Below are 20,564 nucleotides of genomic sequence, written 5' to 3'. Positions count from 1 at the left end.
ACCTGAAATAAAAGAAAGAAAGAAAGAAAGAAAGAAAGAAAGAAAGAAAGAAAGAAAGAAAGAAAGAAAGAAAGAAAGAAAGAAAGAAAGAAAGAAAGAAAGAAAGAAAGAAAGAAAGAAAGAAAGAAAGAAAGAAAGAAAGAAAGAAAGAAAGAAAGAAAGAAAGAAAGAAAGAAAGAAAGAAAGAAAGAAAGAAAGAAAGAAAGAAAGAAAGAAAGAAAGAAAGAAAGAAAGAAAGAAAGAAAGAAAAAGAAAGAAAGAAAGAAATTAGTATTTTTAAGCAAAAGCAATTATTCAAACTATGTGGCACCCCACGGTTTCAGGGGACCCGAGTCACGTGATGGATTTGCTTTGTCAAACAGCATAGCCTTTGAAATAAGGAAAAAAGCTACTGGATAGACAACTCGTCCATTAACAATTTGCCTCGTCTTTTTTCTATATTCTTAAAGCTCTTAAAATGTGGTTTCCTTTCCTTGTACTCATCTTTCTCTCGTCTACAATTGATTTATCAAACCAGGATGTGATTGATAACATACTTAGGAGTTTATCCAAGGGAATCACATACTTTGATATGCAGGGCAGAAACATCAACCTGGATGGTGTTGTTGGATACATAATACTTCAAGGTAAACCATTATATTACAGTTTGAATCTATTCAAATAGCCTAGGCTGTGTTTTAAAACCATGTTTGAGTGCCATAACCATAATTCAACTTTTTTTATTATTATTGATTAGCCTATTATAAGTTTGCAATCTGCAGAACAAAAACGTATCTTTCATGTAGCTTTTTCAAGAGTCTTATTGTAATTAACCGATTTACATCACACTGGACTCGGTTGTAAAATTAACTGAGCCCAGTTCGTTTCAGGATTGTCGATGTTTAATAGAATGTCTCAGTCATTCGAGTCTGTTGAAGTTCTCCTCGCAATCAATATTGTCTTTTAGCGCCAATTGCGCTATTAAGCTATAACCATAATTTATCTCAATTAGCCTACTCTTTAAACAAAACACTAACGTTTTTTTTATGATTTTATTTGTGATATGTAAAATCTATTGCGGTCTGAATAGTTGTTTACAGATTTATAAAGTAAATAAAAAATCCCACACGTTTTATGTTGACCTCCTTATGTCAGTGCTTTATTAGAGGGCTCAAACCCCCCATAATCTAATGGTTTTCTGAAGTAAATAATCCATCATTGGTTCACCATTAGGCGTATGTTTGTTTATATAATTCAGCGCAGCTGCAGGAGGCAACACGAACTTGGCCGCATTCGGATTTTCTGAGTCTCTCTCAGCGCGCAGCGACCGTTTCTATGCTGAAGAGACTGAACAAGAGCCTTTCTATTGCCGTCAACGCTCTTCAAGAGGCAGACCTCAATTACTTCAAAGGTAATACTCTTTGAAATGAAACCCTATTCAAAATCCAGTCTAATAATGACATAGAAAACCTGAACCGTTTCTCCTGAGCAGAGTTTGAGCCCATTTTGCACAGCTCCTTTTGGTCCCTGCCTGCAGAATGGGGCTCCACAGACCCCTCGCTGGTTTATACCTCAGTGAGGTCTATGGAGTGCTATGATGAGCACCTGAGTGACAAGTGCATGACTCTCCTTCTAGGAACATGGTAAGACGATTGTAGAATGGAATAAAAATATAATCAAAAAGGTGTAAATATCAGTCAACACGGTAACTGTTATTTTATTGAAAGGAAAGACAATGGAACCCCGTGTATTGTGACTAAGTCCTGCAGAGACACAATGACACAGTTTGGATGCCCACACTATTCCCTGTCCCACCAGCTACTGTACTTCATGATAGGAACAATGGTAACCACTCTATTAATATTTACTATAGTATAAGCAAATGATTGTTTACCTTTTGTAAAAGGCATAGTTCACCCAAAAAAAAAAAAAAAACAATAATAGTTACTCTCACTCTCAAGTTGTTCCAAACCTGTATGAGTTTCTTTCTTCTGTTAAACAAAAAAGAAGATATTTTGAAGAATGTTGGTAAGCAAAAATTTGATGGTCCCACATTGACTTCCATATAGGGAAAAAAATACTATGGAAGTCATTGGGGACCATCAAATGTTTGATTACCAACATTCTTCAAAATATCTTTTGTGTAGGGTAAGTGATGACAACATTTTCATTTTTGGATGAACAATCCCTTTAAGAACATAGAAAGTATAACACATTTCAGGTGTACTCTGAAGTAAATCTGTGTACCTTCAGTCTGACACTTGTGTCCTCAGAAAGGGTGCTCCCGAATGCTCAAGGGGGACCTGAGATTGTCTCGTGTCAACATAACTGTGGAACATTATAAGAGAATCTTCTGCACCAACATGATAAAAAGCAACCAGGACATTTTCAAGAATGGTCTTACAGGCCAAATGCAGGACATCTTCATAGAAAACAGTTAGTATATGCTATAGAGTGAATCAATTAATGGAGAAAAATTCTTATATCATCCACTTAATGCATTTTTTTTTTTACAGTTCTTTTATGTGGTTTAGTGGGATTCTCAGACTTCTATAAACTGGACTGGTTACAGTCTATTTTAACATGGCAAGACCAAGAAGTGGGTTGTTTTGGCAAAGAAGGTGAGTTAAATCATGTTAAATATACACTTGAAAATATCCTAATCCTAATGAACAGTTTAAATGACCTTCTAAACTGTCAATTGCGATATTGTTTTCCCCCCTCAGAGGACATCTCCCAGATCTTTGAGGAATTTTTGGATGCACCCCACAAACGGGTGAAAAGAAGGGAAAAAACGCTGACAGGTGTTAGTTTGCTCTTAACGATGCAGTCGTTAATAAAAATGAAGAATTACTTCGTTAACATGACACAGTTATACCGTCTGAAACTAACTCGTAAATGTTTCTTTTCATAGATGGCTGCTCAAGTCATATGACAGGAGTTGCAGTGAGCACATTAGGAGGTTTTCTCAACTATTACCTTTCAGAGCAGGACATAACGAAGAGACCCTTAATTTAAGGGCCATGCTTAATGAGACAATGGTCCCAGAACCCGATGTCCTTCTTTATCAGGCTTTAGATTTATTTGGTATTTATTCTTTCCTCTATGATCACTTCTCTGTGAATGTGTGGTAGATTTGATGCTGTCTAGGTAAAAACAACCTGATGCAAAGAAGGGCAAAATAGCCAGGAAAAAATGTACAGGAAAATACCCTTTAATAAAATCAACTTTACAAAATATATACTTTATAATAAATAAATGAAATCTAAAAGATGCATGTTTTATTCTGAGGAAAAATAACCAAAGTGTACAATTTGAATGCCTCCCATGTCAATGCATTGAGCATAAAAGGTTAAATAGAGGCATCATTTTAACATGAACAGAGCTTAGTTTAAATGGAAAAAAAAATGCCCTTCTTTGGTTAATATTTTCTCTTTCATGTTTGGAGGGAGTGATCCCCTGTGGGCTCATTATTACAGAGAATGAATGCCTAAAAATGCACGTTTGACTTTAGTCCAGACACAGCATGATCTCTCCAAAGCTGCTTAGAAAGTAGCCATGTTGAAATGTCTTATTAGTCAAACCACCATCTATGCCAGTGAGAAAATTGTGGTCTGGAAGGAATATTTTCCCAATATCTTGTTCTAATATAGATATTTGATGTGTAAGGATTACTCATTCCATCCTGTGACTTCATAGAAGAGAGCTTTTATCAGGCGAGATTCATATGTGACGGTGTTCTTGCCAATGTGCATGCGGTCCTCCTCCAGAGGCTGCTCTATGATGGCAGGCACATCTTTACCGTACACTAGAGGGGAGGGTTAAAAAAGTAATTAGTCCCATGGAGAATCTCAGGATTGAAAATTAATTAGCGTCTCAGCTTTCAAAAAACAGCATTTCATCCCCACTGATTTAAACAATCAAAACAACAGTGAACTCATCATCACTGGATTAGATTCTGATGCTTTCCGTATTACAGGAGGATTATAGCTTTGCACTGGCACAGTCCTGCTACATTTGAATACAGAACCTGTTTTAGAGGGACTATCTGTGGGATCAGACCACTTCTTTAGAGGAAATACTTACATTCACAGTGCTCAAGGAACTGAATGCACTCTTGCACCACTGGATCCCTGAGCATTATCATGTGTTTGGCCATGTTTTCCAGAAGTGAGAGAAAACATCTCTTAGCATAGAACCACGTGTCTGTTCCAAGCTAAAAACACAGGACGTCATTGTCATGCCAAGCACAAACAACTATATAATATCACATCAGTAAAACCAGAAAACATCGGTTGAACTTGAGGCTAAAGACCTTGCCACCCTAGGAAATTCAACATGTTTAGAAAGCATCTAACCAAACGTGGGGGGTGGGGGGGGATTTAAATGAACATAATCCTGGGTGACAGGAGACCAAAGGCAGAGATGGGGTGCAAAAGGAAGTGCAGTAGCAATCCAGTGTTGTACATCTGCTACAGTGTCATGAGACCGAGAATGCTGAGGTCTTTGAGTAACACTGTTTATGCAGCTGGATACAGTCAAGACCTCTTCAATAGATATTTGTAAATACACAAAAACAACATGTTGAGGATGGTAACTGAGCTAGACTGAGAAAAATACAACAAGTAAGGAATATGAAACTTTATGTGCTGTCTGAACACACTAAAAATTACTTTTATTAAAAACATTAAATTAAATATTGATTACCTTTTTGTTGTATGGCTCAAGGCTCTTTATGACACGTGAAATACCAAAGTCATAGTTCCCTTTAGCACAGTACAAAGTCCTGTAAGAAATGATGTATTTTAAGTATTACAGATAATTCTAATATGCTGGTTTGCCGCTAAATTCTTATTATTTTTATAAATGTTGATAACAGCTGCTTAATGTTTTTGTGGAAACTGTGATCTTTGTTTGATCAATTTAATACAAATCTCTGTTTAAAGTATTTGTTTTCTTTTGAAAAAAAAAAAAGATACTGACCACAAACTTTTAAACGGTAGCGTAATTTACACAGACTGCTCTCAAAATTTCATCTTTGGTTTATAATGAAATTTTAGAAAGTAAAAGTCAAGTGAAAAATAGTACCTGTACATACTGGATTAGATACATAGTGTTATTATGGGTTGGATTTAACACAATTATGTAAAAATAGTGTACGTACCCGATTACAAGGTTTACAATACACAGATGAAAGACTTTTTTGTCTGGCTCTTCATAAGAGATCTGCTCCTCTTCTTTCTCTATCTTCCTCATCAGTTCCTCTGCCTGTACACACACAGAGGTGGACCAGAAGGTTAAAATTAAAAAAACACAGAAAGAGAAAAACATGATGAAACAAGGCTGCTCCAATTAGTATCAATATTTATATTGAAATAAGATTAAAATTTTTACCTCTTCATTTTGGCTGGTCATGATGTATGACACGCACAGGTTAGCAAGAACAATCGCACTGACGTTAAGGATCTACGGGACAAAATGTGATAATCATTTTCAAGGATTCTAATAACAGACACTCTGTTAAAAAAAAAAGAAGAATCATCATGCTGCAAACTTCATGCAGTCACACAGCAAGACTCCAAGAGTCACAGATCGTTTTACCGAGGGTTTTGTTTTGCAGGGACACTCTTGAATGTTACACTGTTCCAGCTAGCAAGCAGAGGAGCAAAGAACATGTTTGCATTTGAAATGTTTAGATTTGTTATATAATTGTCTGCTGAGCCAAGTACTTCAACATAGAAATGTGACCCACCATCACAGGAAATCTTATACACAATATATCAATGAGTCATCAAAGATGAACTACATGTCTTCAGATCCCTCTTGAGTTCAGTGTTATCATCTTATTTTAATTTGGTTAAACACATCTGGATCCCAATGTTTATGCAACTGGTTGTTTTTTTAATGACCAATCCAAATACAGATATCTGCAGATATACATAGAACTGATGAAATGTCACTAATTTTACACAACATATACTGATTTATATTAAATATATGTATATATAAAAAAGGAACACAGTCTATTTTCAAACTAGATTCTTACTAAACTGTACTTCTGATTTTCTAAATTACAATGGTACTACATAGTGCAGACTTTCTGAGGACTGACTTTATTTCGTAAGTTACACCATTCTTATTTTCATCTAAAAGAAAAGCGCATTCAGCAATATCATACTTACATTATCATAATGCTTCTTAACGATGGGCTCATAGAAACCAATGGCTTCTTTATATTTGTTATCTTGCATGAAGAGCACATGAGCGACATTAAGTTTCCAAGTATCATGCTCATTGCAGAACTCCAGTGACTTGTGGAAGATCTTTTCCACCATGCTGTAGTTCTCACGGTTCCAGTAGATTTTGGCCTGTGCCATTAGCACAGGAATGTACCTTAAAAAAAAAGTACAGAAAAACACTGACACGTATTTATATAAGCTGTGACCATTTTACATTATTTTACATTAATGAAGTAAGGAACAGAAATCTAAGAATGAAGCTTTAGTAATCTCTTCTTATGAAAGTTGCATTGGATAAAAGCCTCTGCTAAATGCATAAATGTAATAAATGTAAATGAATCTTAAGTTTACCTCTCAAGAACCTCGTCATAGTCTTGGACATGTTTTTTTAAGGATTCGTCATCCCGATTATGCCTTGCTTCCTGCACCTTAAAGGAAGGAGTTTTTAGTTTCTAAATTCTAAATAGCCTTTTCAGTGTCAGACACATTGATTTAATGGTGTATTCAGGGAGTAATATTTGACACAAGCAGACATAAATACTGTGAATTCTTATAAGGGAAAATGCCAAGCTATAACCTGTTTTGTAACCTTGCGTAGTTGCTCTGTCAGTTTTCCAGCAATTTCATCAAATTTTCGGAAAGCCTACATCACATGCAAAGTTAAATTCATTAAAAAACAAAAAACAAATGCTCACTAGGTACTTGCCAACTCAGAAAACTCTGCAAAAGATCACTTACTTCCTCAGGTGCTGTCTGGCATGTGATCATGGCATCCAAGAACTCATAGAGGTACTATAAAGGAGAATACAAAAATGAACCCAATAGTCGTGATGATTGTTTGGGCCGATATGTCAAAATGAATGAGCCAGCTCTGTAATTATCACCTGGTGTGTTATTACTTGCAAATGCCTTATGGCCACAGGAATCAATGTAGATGTTATTACTGGAATGACTATCTGGGCTAATAAAAAGTAGAGCCTTGTTTCTACATGATTGCATTTTCTAATTCTAAAATTGCTAACCGTGCACATACAACAGAGCTGATAGGAAATACAATTGCTACGAAATAATCTCTGCTTTACCGGTGTGAGAAACGTGTAAGTGAGATGAGCATTTTCAGCCAAGACATCTGCGGCGAGGTCAAAGTACTATAGACGGAAAAAGCAATGAAATCTCACGTCTTGAAAGAAAAATACAATACAGTTTCTTTAAAGCTAAGCTGCATAATTTCTATGCCACTAACCAATCGGTTTCCTGAACACTCATCAATGCGCTCACCTCATATTTACAGTAAAGCAATAATAAGTTGCCAAAAGTGATAGGAGGAAAGGGGTTTTGCTGAAGGAGAAAAGCAAGTTTCTCAAAACCCTCTGTGGGCTTGGTGTCAATGTTCATTAGGGCCTGGTTGTGAAGAGTGACTGGATCCAGCTCCTAAATGTAAAAAAAGAGATACTTACAATGGACATAATCATCATTTCTATGGTTGATAGACTTCCAAAAAAAAGCATTTCTCAAAAGCATTCAAAAAGAACACAATAAGGATAACTGCTATTGACACAAATTAGCTTTAAATTGTCATGTGTTCTAATGGTAAACCATCACAGTGACATTCTGGTACACTAGAGGGCAGCATATGTTTGCTTGTGCATTTCTCAAAAAAGATATGCATGGAGAGTTATTTATCAATAAACTAACAGTGAAATTGCACTGTATTATTGTTAGTTCCATCCAAAATCAGCTAGGCCTAAATAAGAAATTTTCTTTCTATATAGGATCTCTTTCAATGAAAAAGCATAACCATGTGAATATTGCATAGCATTTGAATGGTGCATTCCTTGCACTAGTCCTAGCTACAGATGCAGTGTTTAAAAATAACTGTCCTGCAGGAAGAAACAGTGCATTTAATGAGTGCTTATGTAAGATAGATCACTGTTTGGACTCATTAACTTTTAGGTGCCAGCACAAACTAGCACAAAAACATGTCCCTGCAGCCCACCATCATTCCAGCCAGCAGGTGCGGGCTTACCAGCTCTCACAATACAAACCCCTGCAGAAAAGGATTAAACCTGCACCGGAATCACAATAACAGCGAATTCCCAGGGCATAACTACAGACAATCATCTAAGTGTTTGGGAAAATTAAACTTGTATTGTGCTATTCAAGTAAAACTGACTTGGTTGTTTTCTTTCTTTTGAAATGGGCGGCACATGGTCTGTCAATTTAGGATAAAAGTTCTGCAAGTGTGCATGTGAACTGGCATGCCTATGAGACTGATTCACAAGAAGCTATCCGGCAAGAGTGAGCACGCTCAGATCAAACAGCATAACTAATGAAGGAAATATTCTCTTGACAGGCATCTCATTTTCTCCGGCAGCCTTTGTTTCCGGCATTGCTACAGAAAAAGAGAAGAACTAAATCACCTGGAAATATACTGTAATAAAGTAGTAATGTGCTATAAATACATTAACAGGTGCTTTTGGTGGTCAGATTACAATCAGACAGCACTTGAACACATGCAAAGTCAAGTGTAAATCAGATTGTGCGTGGATCACTGAAACCACCTTCGGAGAGATGGATTTTTGATTTCAATTGACGAAGTATAAATGCCACAAGGTAAAAATGCAAATGCATTTTGATTAAAGCAATATCTAATGATCACGTTGATTAAATAACATATAATGAGGTGGCGCTACAAATAATAATGATCCATCACTTTGATGGACTAGGTTTTTTAATTTCATCATGCTCTATTTTTATCAGTCTGTAAAGAGCTTTTGCAGCTTCTTCTCTTTTTATTCTGCTTGCAAAATATTAATAAGTCAACAGACACCTTTTTCTAATCCCTATTAGCATCCTTTACTTTTTAGCGGGACAGCACACTAGACCAGATACTTTATGAAAAAAAAAATCATATTGTAAATTTTTACTGTTATATTGTAAACTATTTCTGTTTTAAAAATTCTGTAAATGGCAGAACATGTATGGTAAATGCAACCTCTGATGCAATATGTAAGTGCTGTTTTCCTAAAGAATGGATAAGTACAGACACATTTGAATGCAATTCTGCCAAACAATATCCAGAAAATATCCAGATAGGAAATGCATTTGAATGCCAAGTGTCAAGGGGGCAAAGTGTTACTACAGAGGAGACATTTTTAGTACCTCTTCTGATCTGGGGGGCATGTCAGTCAGTGCTTCCTGTGCTGCAGCATCTGCAAAAAAGATTTAGAGATAACAGGCCAGTATCACTAAATTACATCGACTCAAGTTCAATAGTAGTAACTGCTAGAGTAAGCAGTCAAAACAGAGCATTGTATCACCCCATGCTAAATTTTGCACAAAGGCACTGAGCAAAACAATGAATCCTGGGTGGCCATAGATTCTTCTAATTGATTTGCGGTTTATTATACGCTATGAATAAATAGAGTGCACATCAAAAAGTATATGATAGGAAGGCGCCAAAGTGAAACATCATGTCGGATGGTTTATCTATACTTACAGTTCTTCAGCTGGTATTCAATAGCTGCTTTCAGATTAAAGGCTTCAATCAAAGCGGTTTCATGCAGGATAAGGGTGTTGCCGACACTTCTTACATCAATACCTTCTGTTGTCATTCCAATACTGAGTTCTATAGACATAAGAATCATTCACTGAAATGAACTGTATAACATCACACAAGATTTTCATATTAGTCATTTCATATTAGATTTTCAGTTACACAAACCTGGATGCTCTCTGATTCCACGTTCAATAATTTCCGCAATATACTTGAGTGCTGAAGCGTACTGCTTTAAACTGTAGTAACAGAGTGCTATATTGTATGCCAGATCTGTAACAGAAAAAAAAAACAATCAGACATAGTCCAGCACAGCTGGTTCTAGAAAACATCACAGTGTGTCAAAAGGTCTCCATACCACATTCATTTCCATAAACATCTAAATTACTACCTTCACACAGTGTGGTCAACCAGTCAATGTTATGTTTTGTTACTCTTGGCAAAAAAAATTACTGGGAGAGACCAGCTTGTGCATTTGTCTGTTTTGTCTATTAAGCTCCTGCATGTAGACACCACAAACACACAGATATAATTCAACGGAACCAGTGCTAAAGAAGCTCATGCTCACCTGGCTGGTAGCCCAGTACGTTCATGGAGGACAAAAACTTTTTGCAAGCCTCTTCATACTCGCCCTCCTTATAAAGCAAACACCCGAGATCCACATCGTAGTCTGGATCATCCTGAGGCAACTGCTCAACCAGAGTCTGGAGAAGCAAAACCAAATTTTTCAACAAAATAAACATTCGTTTATGTGGTGGTCAGATGGTGATTCATTTTCCACATGGAAGAAGGAGAGGGTTTGGAATGGAATGAGGGTTAAAAAATTATGGAAGACAGAAAGATGTTACCTTTGCTCCCGAAAAATCTTCCTCTCCATATCTAATGGCAGCTTGCAGTTTGATCATCTGTTTGGAAATAGGATGAATAAGGATTTTATTTTAAATATTATTATTTTTAAAAGGGATACAATGTGGCATGTCATGATCTTTACTGTAAACAAAAAATAACTGTTATTTTACAATTTTTCTCCATTGGTTTGGCTCATTTATTGAAACAGAAATTACATTCTCAAACCTCTACGATCATTTGTTAAAACAGTCTTACAGTTCAGCAGAACACTATAGCTCACTTGCAAAAGCTCATATCTCTCCAAAAACTGTTCACTCATGCTTCAAAACTAAATTCCTTTCCCATATAAAGAGTCAGTGCCATGAAAATGGCAACGATCCTTCTCATTTGCTTTGGCTCATTTCTTGAAACAGACCGGACATTCTCAACACTCTTGGTGCTTTTGCCAAAATAACGTGGATGGTTCAGCACAACACCATGGTTCACCTGCAAAAGCTTATACCTCTTCCAAAACAGTTACCCCCTTGTGTCAAAACTAAATTTCCTTCTCATTTAAACAGTCAGTGCCCCCAAAGTGCTTCGTCCCTTTGGCATTGTGTAAGCATTGCAAGTCAAAATGTTTAGATGTTTTGTCACTATGGCAGAGGACCATTGAAATATCCCTCATGTCCACCTTTCAGTCTTAGCCCAGTCCTTTATTGACAATGGTTACTGTACTGATTTTTGTCTAGCTAACAGAATACAATTGTGTATAAAACTGAAAAAAAGAAAAAGGATTTTAGGGTAAGAGTAGCCTCCAAGGTTTGACATCACACATTGCACTCATACTGCCAAGGAAATTGTATCATTATCATTCACACACATAAAGTAACTTCGATACATCAGAGTAAAAAGAAAATGTATACAGCATAATATACTGTAATATAAACACACAAACAAAAAACAATGAAAATGATATGCAGCCTACAGTGCTGTAAATAAAGCTGGAGTTTCACAACTAACAGTTCTTCACTGGTCGCTGTCTTCACCCTCCCTCTCCTGGCCACCGTCCTCACCTTTCCTGGCCATCCACATGCTGCTGTCTGTCTGGCCACAAATTCTCGTCCACATAACAGCGTATATTCTCCCTTGCGATGCAACGAGGGAAGAAACGGCGTGCATGTCGTAACCATCCCCTAGACTGATCTCATGTAATATCCTCACACGCAGCGTCCATTGCATAGAGCAGGGAGCTCTGATCTTAAGCCCGATGCTCATACACTCGCCACCTCCAAGCGGAGAAATACTCCGCAATAGGATTGAGGAAAGGAGAGTAAGGTGGTAGGAACACCATGACCATCCTTGGATGAGTAGTGAACCAGACCCTGATGAGCGGGCCACGGTGGAAATCCACATTGTCCCATACAATGGCATATTATGGTAGGTGAGGGCCTACGAAACCTCTCTCATTTTCAGGGATCAAATCAAAATGAAGGCAGTCCTATAAGATGAGGAGATTCTGTGTATTGTATGGGCCAAGACTGGGGATGTAAGTGGCCACACCATTCTCAGATATGGCAGCACACATAGTAATATTGCCCCCTCGCTGACCTGGGACATCCACCATGGCCCGGTGGCCAATAATATTACGGCCACGTCTTCGGCCCTTGGCCAGGTTGAAGCCAGCTTCATCCACAAACACAAGGATGTGATGGGTCTCGTTTCCTTCCAATGCCATTATTCTCTACAATGGCGTAAAAAAAAGAAAATATCAAATCAGTCATACAGAGGAGTCATACACTACAGTTACAGACAATTACATAGGAATGTTATATGTACTCCACAAGTTCAATATACTACTGGCCACTACTCCAGTGGTTCCAAACCTGGGGTACATGTACCCCTATGCAGAGGTACTACAGAGGCTATTTGTCAGAAAGGGGAGGGGTAAAATCATCAATGACTAGACTTACTGAAATGTAACAGTAAAACCCACAGTATTAGATAGATTTACATGGGAGGTACTAATTGCAGCTCTTTGACCCCTTTTCTTATTGTATGTTAAATTCTTAAAAATAAGGATTATAATGATAATTTCATTATACAGTAAGCTGAAGTTTTTAGGTAAAATGTTGAAGTCAGATAAATCAAATACTTGTATACCTGGATAACCTGGATACACAAATCAGGTAAAGTTGGTACTGAAGCCAAAAAAGTTTGGAAACCACTGTTTAATTGTAAAATGGTTATACCGATGGACAACCAGTAACTGACTTACATGTACATACTGGTACTGCAGCTCTTTTACTCTATCAGAGTTCCTCTCAAATGGTACCCTATAAATTTGCTTCATTGTCATCTGATGCTTCTTCAATTTCCGGTCTATTGTGAAGATGCTTATATAGTTGACATTTTGGAATATGGCATTGTCTTGTAGGATTGCAGCACGGATCTGTCTCAATGTGATGGCATTATTTTATCTCTTGTTCTTGTTGTTCATTGAGAAGTTTTCCTCTGCCACCCGTGTAAGGTTGTCGTCCAATCCTAGACATAGAATTCAAAGGACAACACTCCATTCATAATGCATTCCTTATGTATTCCTTACAGAATGTGTTACCTATGTAATAGTATTGTTGTTTTACTTACAGTAACTTTACAACAATTCTAATGCATCACTGCACAGTGACTGGAATACTACTGTAAACTGTATCATCAATACTGTTGAAAATAAACTATTCCATAGGCCTTCTGTAGGCCTATCACACACACACACACACACACACACACACACACACACACACACACACACACACACACACACACACACACACACACACACACACACACACACACACACACAAACACACACTAAATCAATAGGTAAATGTGTAAATAAATATATTTCTTGCTCTATGCACAGTGTCCTGTCCTTTACAACATATAATTCCGTCACTGACTGACCACATACCTGTTTTCCCTGCGAAAGGTTTGGATGATGGAGGAGACTGTAGAGCGAGGCACATTAGGCTGCACTCGGCGACCTGCCTCCGCCATTGTGAGGCCATGGTTGATGACATGGTCTATAATTGTGGCCCGAATTTCATCCGGGACAGCATGGTGTCTTCGTGCTCCTCGGCCTCTTCCCCCATTCCACACTTCTTACTCCTCCTCCTCCTCCTCCTCTTCTTCTTCTTCTTCTTCTTTTTCTTCCTTCAAGCAGGCAGTTGCCCTTTTTCATTTACTTGGCCAGGTGCCTCCATGTTCAGAAATTGTACTAGTCCTGCATAGTCAAGCTCTTTACATACATGTTTGGCAGCATTCACAGTCATGGAAACTAAACATATTGTTTGATTGGTCATCTGAGTTGTGTGAAACTCCTCCTTCGTAGTCAAATTCTAGTTACACCTGACTGTCAATTGTTGTAATAAATGTATCAAATGTTCCAAGGGATTCATATATGGTATTCATGGTATTATGTTCTTGCCTAATTTTGATAATTGAACAGACTATTGTGCATGTGATGACTTATACAATGAAATGACGCTGACATGTTTTGGAGCGAACAACCATTAGACTGAGAATTAACAATCAGTTTAGATCAACAAGATCTATTCACTTGGAAATTGCGCTAAATGTAGGCTACCTGTACTTAATCATTTGGAAAGATGAATTGAGACATTGAGACATGTACTTAGACATCGGCAATATGATGAAATGAATGAGAAATTAAATTCTGTTGTGAACAATTGCCAAGTGGTTTGGAGGTTTGTCCATGTTGTTTTGAGAATGTAATTTCTGTTTCAAGAAATGAGCCAAACCAATGGAGAAAAACTGTAAATAACACTACTGTTTAAAAATGTGGGGTTGGTAAGATTTTTAAAATGTTTTTAGAAATAAGCCCCTTATGCTCACCAAGGCTGCATTTGTTAAAAAATTGGGGTTTCTCCTCTGATCTTTACAGCTGCTGAGCTTCTTTGTGACTTTAATCACTCATGATGAATCTTCTAACATTTATCATAAAATGCAAAATTTACCATAAAAATCTAGGATACATTGGAGGAATCCCAGAACTGTGGACACACATATGTGGAATACTCCTTAAAATAAGGGAAAATCCCCAAAAATAAACAATTAAAAAATTAACAAAAACCACAACAGTTTTTGTGACAACTGTAGTTTCCAGATAGATGGTATTTGATGCTACAAGCAACTCAATAACCTGTGCAGCAAAACAGTTTTAAGGTTCTTTGCAGATGGGACCAAACTTAATAAGTGTGTTAACTTACCTTAGTATGACTAGCTGTGCTGTCTAAGAGAAAAGTAGCCTTCATGGCCTCTGGGAATGCACACGCTCCATATAGAGACTGGGCGTAGTAAAGTTTGTAGTCTTCCACCTCTGGGTGAAGCTGTGTCAGCGGTTCATAACACTCTGCTGCATTAGTGAAGTCCTGCATGTGATAGTAGCAATAGCCTAGGAGAGACAGAGCAGCCCTGGACTGGACATAAACAGACAGAGATTGTCAGATCAAATATCAATACACTATTGATAAAAGAATATATATATTTGTTAATTGGTAAAGAGAGCACAACTGGAAGCAAAGGACGTTTGATTCAATGTAAAGAATGAGTCCAGTTTGACTCCTGTAACTTACTTTAGTGTGTTTCTGATGTTCTTTGCTCAGAATATGAATTGCGTCTCCATATCGCCCTTCTTTGATCTTATAAAGAAATAAATAAGGATTAGTAACAAGCCAATCATTCCGATAAAACGACACACGCTTCGCTAAAAGAAAGCAAACTGCTTAAGAGAACAGTGGTAAATAAACTAACGTTAGCCTGTTAGCTTGTGCAGCTAACATTAATCACTTACCATTTTGTACACGGTGGCCGTGTATTCGCCGTCTTTAATCGTTGTTAGCGGCATTATCGAACACAATCGTTATATATAGCTGTATCCCATAAACAAAAACGTCAAGATTAATCAATTTAAAGATGCAACCTTCAGTGTTTTCAGAGACACGACACGACGCAACCGTGCTGTCGCCTAGCAACCCTTTCAAAAACGGATGTGACATATTCATTATTATTATTCTGCAGAGGCTGAAAGGCTTATTTTATGCTTTAATCTTTTTGTCATAACATACATTGGAATATGCTGTAAATATCTTAATTTTATATAGCCTACAGGCTATAAACAATTATACACAAACAAAACTTATACACAAACAAAATTCAAATTCCATTCAAAAATTATATTTTTAACGGCATGCCAGCTAACCCAACTGTATCAGGTGTTAACAATTTATTTTTGCTAAAAACTCTCAAACTATATTTCCATACAGAAAATGGAAGAGGCCCCCTTTACAAATCTCTACTAAAAAATAACAATAACATGCCAGGCTACAAAACAGCAGCAAACAAACATAAATAAGAGCAAAAAAAAGTGCAATACAAAATTTATTTTTGTATTATTTCACATATGGCAATTACAGAACACACTCTAAAAGTGCATGCTAACTTTATTAGGGACAGAAGTCACAAATAAGCAAACAAATCCTTACAGAAGTATTTGAACCTCAAGGGAGAGTTTTGACATTCAAACCATAGTGGCTTGTTCATACAAGCCAAGTGTTTGGAAAAGATGTGTGTGATGAGGGAATGTTATAAAAAAGGGGGGAGTGTTTTTCAGTCTTGGGACAGACTCTTGCAGCTACCCAGACACAGAACTGCAGGGACACTTGAAAATATCTCACATCTTCCCAAACTCTCTGACTGGTAAGTATATGCATTTAGACCTACACAATTATATAATTCCAGAGTTTTGGCTCTTCATATCAGTTTAAAAAATTCATATTTAAAACTTTTTAAATGTATTTTATTCTATTTTTACATGCACATTGTTTTATCAAATGTAGCTTGAAGAGAATTTCATGCAAAGCTATCAAGTCGGCACAGATTGTGCCCTGAAACCAAATACAGTGTTTATGCACCAATATTATTTTTAGGATTAAGATTAATGGTGAGTTTAGCACAGGGCTTGATTTATCTCTCAGTAAACATACATCATCTGCTTAGTAGAGTAGAGGAAAAGACCTGGGCAGTCATTTCGACATTTTCCTGGGGAAGATATTTGCTTTCACATAATCTTTTTTTGGTTGTAGGCTACTTGTGCAGGAAACATCAAGAACTAGGATGATTTTTAAAGTGAGCCTGTTGTTCCTGACCATGACCGTGTTCGTAGTCTGTGGTCAGAGGAAACGCATTGCAAAAGAGGAGTGGAACTACCGTGACGGCTGTGAGCGGATATCTTTTTGTTTAATAAAACACATACTGGTTCATTTATACATATATGAGCAGTATTACTGCTGTTTCATCTGATAAAAATGTAAACTATATTGCTGTTTGGTTCCTCAGCTGAGAAAGTAAGCATGCGAGGAGTAGCAAATCTGACTCAAGTGCTTGATGACTGGAGGTTTGATATCCTGAACCAAGTTAAAGGACTCCTGCAGAACGACCATCAGTCCTTGCTGCCTGACTACTCAAGGTAGACTTTCATGAGGTTTAATGTGTTACATCAAACTCTCAGATTCAGGCATTCTTTCTATCCACAGACAGAAAACAGCAGGAACACAACATTGTTATTTTGGTATCTGCAGTTATGTTAAAATGTGGATTGTGTTCTTTTTTAGAGCTGAACATTTCATTATACTGGAAGCTAAATATTTTATGTGCTTAATGGGGAACTTCCTGGCTCCTTATGGTTTGGAAACTAGTCAGCTTCATATTCCTCAAAGTACTTTTCCAACCAGCGACTGTGCTATAGTGTTATTGCTTCTCAAATTTCTTTCTCTCTTTAACTCTACCCAGGATCCAACCTCTCTCTGAGGCGCTAGACGACTTGTACAAGGAGTTCAATGCCTTGAAAACTCATCTTGGTGAGCTGACCGAGAAGTTTGGACCATTGGAAACCTTTATTGATGAACTAAAGACAGAGAGGGCTAGTGCGAGCGCAGCACCTGCTAACCCGGTGCGCAGACGGGTCATTAAGAAGATGCCTGTTGTCTCCTAAAAAGCTCTGCGCTTGAGTAGAGCTGGATCTCTCTTAACAGCAAACGACTATCACATAGATTCGTTTCGCAGTCTTTCTTTGAGCTTCTTACTCTTTTGGCATCTTGTTGCTGTATGTTGCTGGGAAACAGGTAATAAACACTATGCTGAACTGAATGTCCCTCCATGTGGTTTATCTGAAAGCAGCAATTTAAAATGTGACAGCCTGCTCATAATTAACGTTGCAAAAAATAACGGACAGCTGTTACCACGGGACTTATTTTTAGAATACTTCGATTACTCCTAATAAAAAAGAAACAAATATATGTATTTGTTTTTCAGTACAAAATTTCACTGACTTTAATCTGTAGTTGAATGTCTTTATGAGTATTTTCAAATATGCATGACTGTCAGTGAAGTGAAATGTGCATTTGCAGTTCTCAAAATGATCAATGACTCATTCAGGTATAAACTGATTATGTACAAGCTAAGAACATTTCAGGAACAAAATAAATTGTGTTTTTCCCATTGTGTATTCATGCTTATAATCGGATGAGCATGGTAATTAGATGCTTAATATCTCTTGGCTCATATTTGCCATCTCATGTAAGCTATAATAAATTCACTCTGTTGCATTTACTCCTAAGTTTCGGTGTGTTAGCTAACTTTTGACTCCATCTATCTATCTATCTATCTATCTATCTATCTATCTATCTATCTATCTATCTATCTATCTATCTATCTATCTATCTATCTATCTATCTATCTATCTATCTATCTATCTGTATATATATATATATATCCATCCATCCCGCATCCATCCATCCATTCAAGCATGAATTAAGACCAGGCAGCATTAGACAAAAGGTAAATTTTCCTATTTGACACTGTTTATAACATACTTTATAACCAGTGACTTACAGTTTTATCTCAGTCGCTTTGGTGCATTTCTCAGATCTGAAATGAAATTCTCAAAACTGCTTGTTCAACCTCCACATCATCTAGTCACTTGTGCACATCATAAAAGCAGTTTCTTGCAATTGATTATGTACAATTGTCTGCGGTTTCTTACATTATCAGTTGCTAATGCCATGTTGCTCAAAATGTATTAAATAGGTCTCTGTGCCTTACCCCTCAACAGATCTAGTCGTTGCACGTTTATCATATAAGTCATTAAATGGTTAATCTAGTTGTCATAAACTGTCAAGCATATTTTCTATTAGACTTTTTGTAAATGTGCCATGAATTGATGAATTGTGCAGGTGAATCTTGTCTTTCACTAATGAAGAGAATGTAGATTAAACAATGAAAAAACTGTTCTCTGAAATAGCTCAAAGTTGCATCTCATGAACCTTCATCAATTGGCAAGCATATATACAGTGCTGCATGCAGAAGCAAAGTTCTGCCTAAGGGGTCTTTCCTGTGTTTGCCTTTCTAATGTTGAATTTTCACCTTTGTGCCCCCATTTCTATATCACAATAATATTTTATTGTTTTTTGTTTTTTTTGTCAGACCACTGTGAATCCTATCCAGTCTCTTTCAATCAATAACCCACGTACAGTAGTGTGTAAATTTGTACTTTTGAAATGGATATATGGCATACAGAAGAAGTGCAGCTTTGTACATTTCAATACAGTAACTTCAAACTGTTGCGATAGTTTACATCAGGTAATACTAACAGAGTGCAGTTTTTTATTCACAACATGACTAAGCATTTTGACTAATTGATTTTGAGTAAGTTACAGGCTTTTGCGGGTAATCCAATGTGTGGTGCTGAACTGAGGCGTCCGTTTTAGGTACTAAAACTATCGGGCTCGCCCAATAACTGTGGGATTCTTCTATTACCCCCATCTCGAGCATCGCCTCTAATTCAGACTGAACCACTTTTTTCTTGTGTTCGGGTAATCAATATGGCCGGCTGCGCACCACCACGCCCGGCTCGGTCTCAATATGGTGCTGAATGAGGTTGGTTCGACCGGGTAGGGACGAGAACATGTAAATTCTGCTTGCAACCTGGCAACGACAGTAAGCTGGGACGGCGAAAGATGATCTCCGCCTGGAGCCAGTGCGAGAGATGGAGATTTGATATTCGCTTCTGGTCCGAGATCCTCTTCCGCACTAATCACCGTCGCCAGCATTCCTGACTCCGCCTCGCTCCATTTTTTTAGGAGGTTGAGGTGGTAAATTTGACGTGCCCCATTCCTATCCGTTCGAAGAACCTCATAATTGAGATCCCCGACTCGCTGTGTGACCTCAAAGGGTCCTTGCCACTTTGCGAGTAATTTGGAACTCGACTTGGGAAGCGATAGAAGGACTTTATCTCCCGGTGAAAATTCTTTTAGTTTCGTTCCCCTATTGTATAACTGGGTCTGTCTGTCCTGAGCCTGTAACAAATTCTCCATTGAGAGCCGCCCCAAAGTGTGGAGTTTTGTTCTCAGGTCCAGGACATACTGAATTTCATTTCAACTCTCCGAGGGTCCCTCCTCCCATGTCTTCTTCAGCACGTCTAGCACCCCGCGGGGCTGACGACCATAAAGGAGCTTGAAGGGGGGAAACCCCGTGGAGGCTTGCGGGACCTCGCGCACAGCGAACAATAGGGGTTCTAACCATTTATCCCAATTTTTGGCGTCTTCGTGAACGAATTTACGAATCATTGTCTTTAATGTGCGATTAAATCGTTCCACCAAGCCGTCCGTTTGTGGGTGAAAGACGCTGGTGCGAATCTATTTAATGCCCAATAACTCGTAAAGTTTGCATAACGTAGGCTACGTGACATAAACGCCGTGCCCTGATCAGTGAGGATCTCTTTCGGGATCCCCACTCGGGAGATTAGATGGAACAGGGCATCCGCTACACTTTTAGCGGAGATTTTGCGGAGTGCCACTGCCTCAGGATATCGCGTTGCATAGTCCACT

At 37.7% G+C, this 20,564-nt stretch overlaps 3 protein-coding genes across 4 annotated transcripts; 2 read left to right on the top strand and 1 right to left on the bottom strand.

Moving 5' to 3' along the window:
* Window positions 1–348: 348 nt before the first annotated feature.
* cunh16orf89 (chromosome unknown C16orf89 homolog) lies at window positions 349–4,691 on the top strand. Its single transcript, XM_077212612.1, has 8 exons — window positions 349–626; window positions 1,238–1,390; window positions 1,472–1,622; window positions 1,707–1,824; window positions 2,253–2,415; window positions 2,496–2,600; window positions 2,706–2,783; window positions 2,894–4,691. The coding sequence occupies exons 1-8, from the start codon at window positions 458–460 to the stop codon at window positions 2,995–2,997; spliced, it is 1,041 nt and encodes a 346-aa protein (XP_077068727.1). The 5' UTR covers window positions 349–457; the 3' UTR covers window positions 2,998–4,691.
* ift70 (intraflagellar transport 70) lies at window positions 3,178–15,888 on the bottom strand. Of its 2 annotated transcripts, none has more exons than XM_077212564.1 (19): window positions 15,473–15,888; window positions 15,255–15,320; window positions 14,889–15,098; window positions 10,623–10,679; window positions 10,343–10,478; window positions 9,943–10,047; window positions 9,718–9,846; window positions 9,381–9,430; window positions 7,497–7,649; window positions 7,301–7,366; window positions 6,957–7,010; window positions 6,796–6,861; window positions 6,570–6,646; window positions 6,162–6,372; window positions 5,374–5,445; window positions 5,144–5,247; window positions 4,687–4,765; window positions 4,066–4,195; window positions 3,178–3,787 (listed from the first exon to the last, which is right to left on the bottom strand). In XM_077212564.1, the coding sequence occupies exons 1-19, from the start codon at window positions 15,524–15,526 to the stop codon at window positions 3,651–3,653; spliced, it is 1,956 nt and encodes a 651-aa protein (XP_077068679.1). In that variant the 5' UTR covers window positions 15,527–15,888; the 3' UTR covers window positions 3,178–3,650. The 2 variants fall into 2 exon arrangements, with proteins under 2 accessions (XP_077068679.1, XP_077068680.1); XM_077212565.1 differs by having other exon boundaries at window positions 6,570–6,640; window positions 15,473–15,666.
* Window positions 15,889–16,261: 373 nt separating this feature from the next.
* Window positions 16,262–18,288, top strand: LOC143721812 (uncharacterized). The gene is made up of 4 exons (XM_077212629.1): window positions 16,262–16,377; window positions 16,764–16,897; window positions 17,017–17,146; window positions 17,470–18,288. Exons 2-4 carry the CDS (start codon window positions 16,795–16,797, stop codon window positions 17,669–17,671), a joined length of 435 nt encoding a protein of 144 aa, XP_077068744.1. The 5' UTR covers window positions 16,262–16,377; window positions 16,764–16,794; the 3' UTR covers window positions 17,672–18,288.
* The last annotated feature ends 2,276 nt before the right edge of the window (window positions 18,289–20,564 follow it).

Source organism: Siphateles boraxobius, unplaced genomic scaffold (genome assembly GCF_051911475.1).
Source record: "Siphateles boraxobius isolate OS27281-9 unplaced genomic scaffold, OSU_SipBor_1 66, whole genome shotgun sequence".
Taxonomy (NCBI): domain Eukaryota; kingdom Metazoa; phylum Chordata; class Actinopteri; order Cypriniformes; family Leuciscidae; genus Siphateles; species Siphateles boraxobius.
The sequence above is the reverse complement of the archived record's forward strand: the minus strand, read 5'-3'. Positions and strand labels throughout refer to the sequence as shown.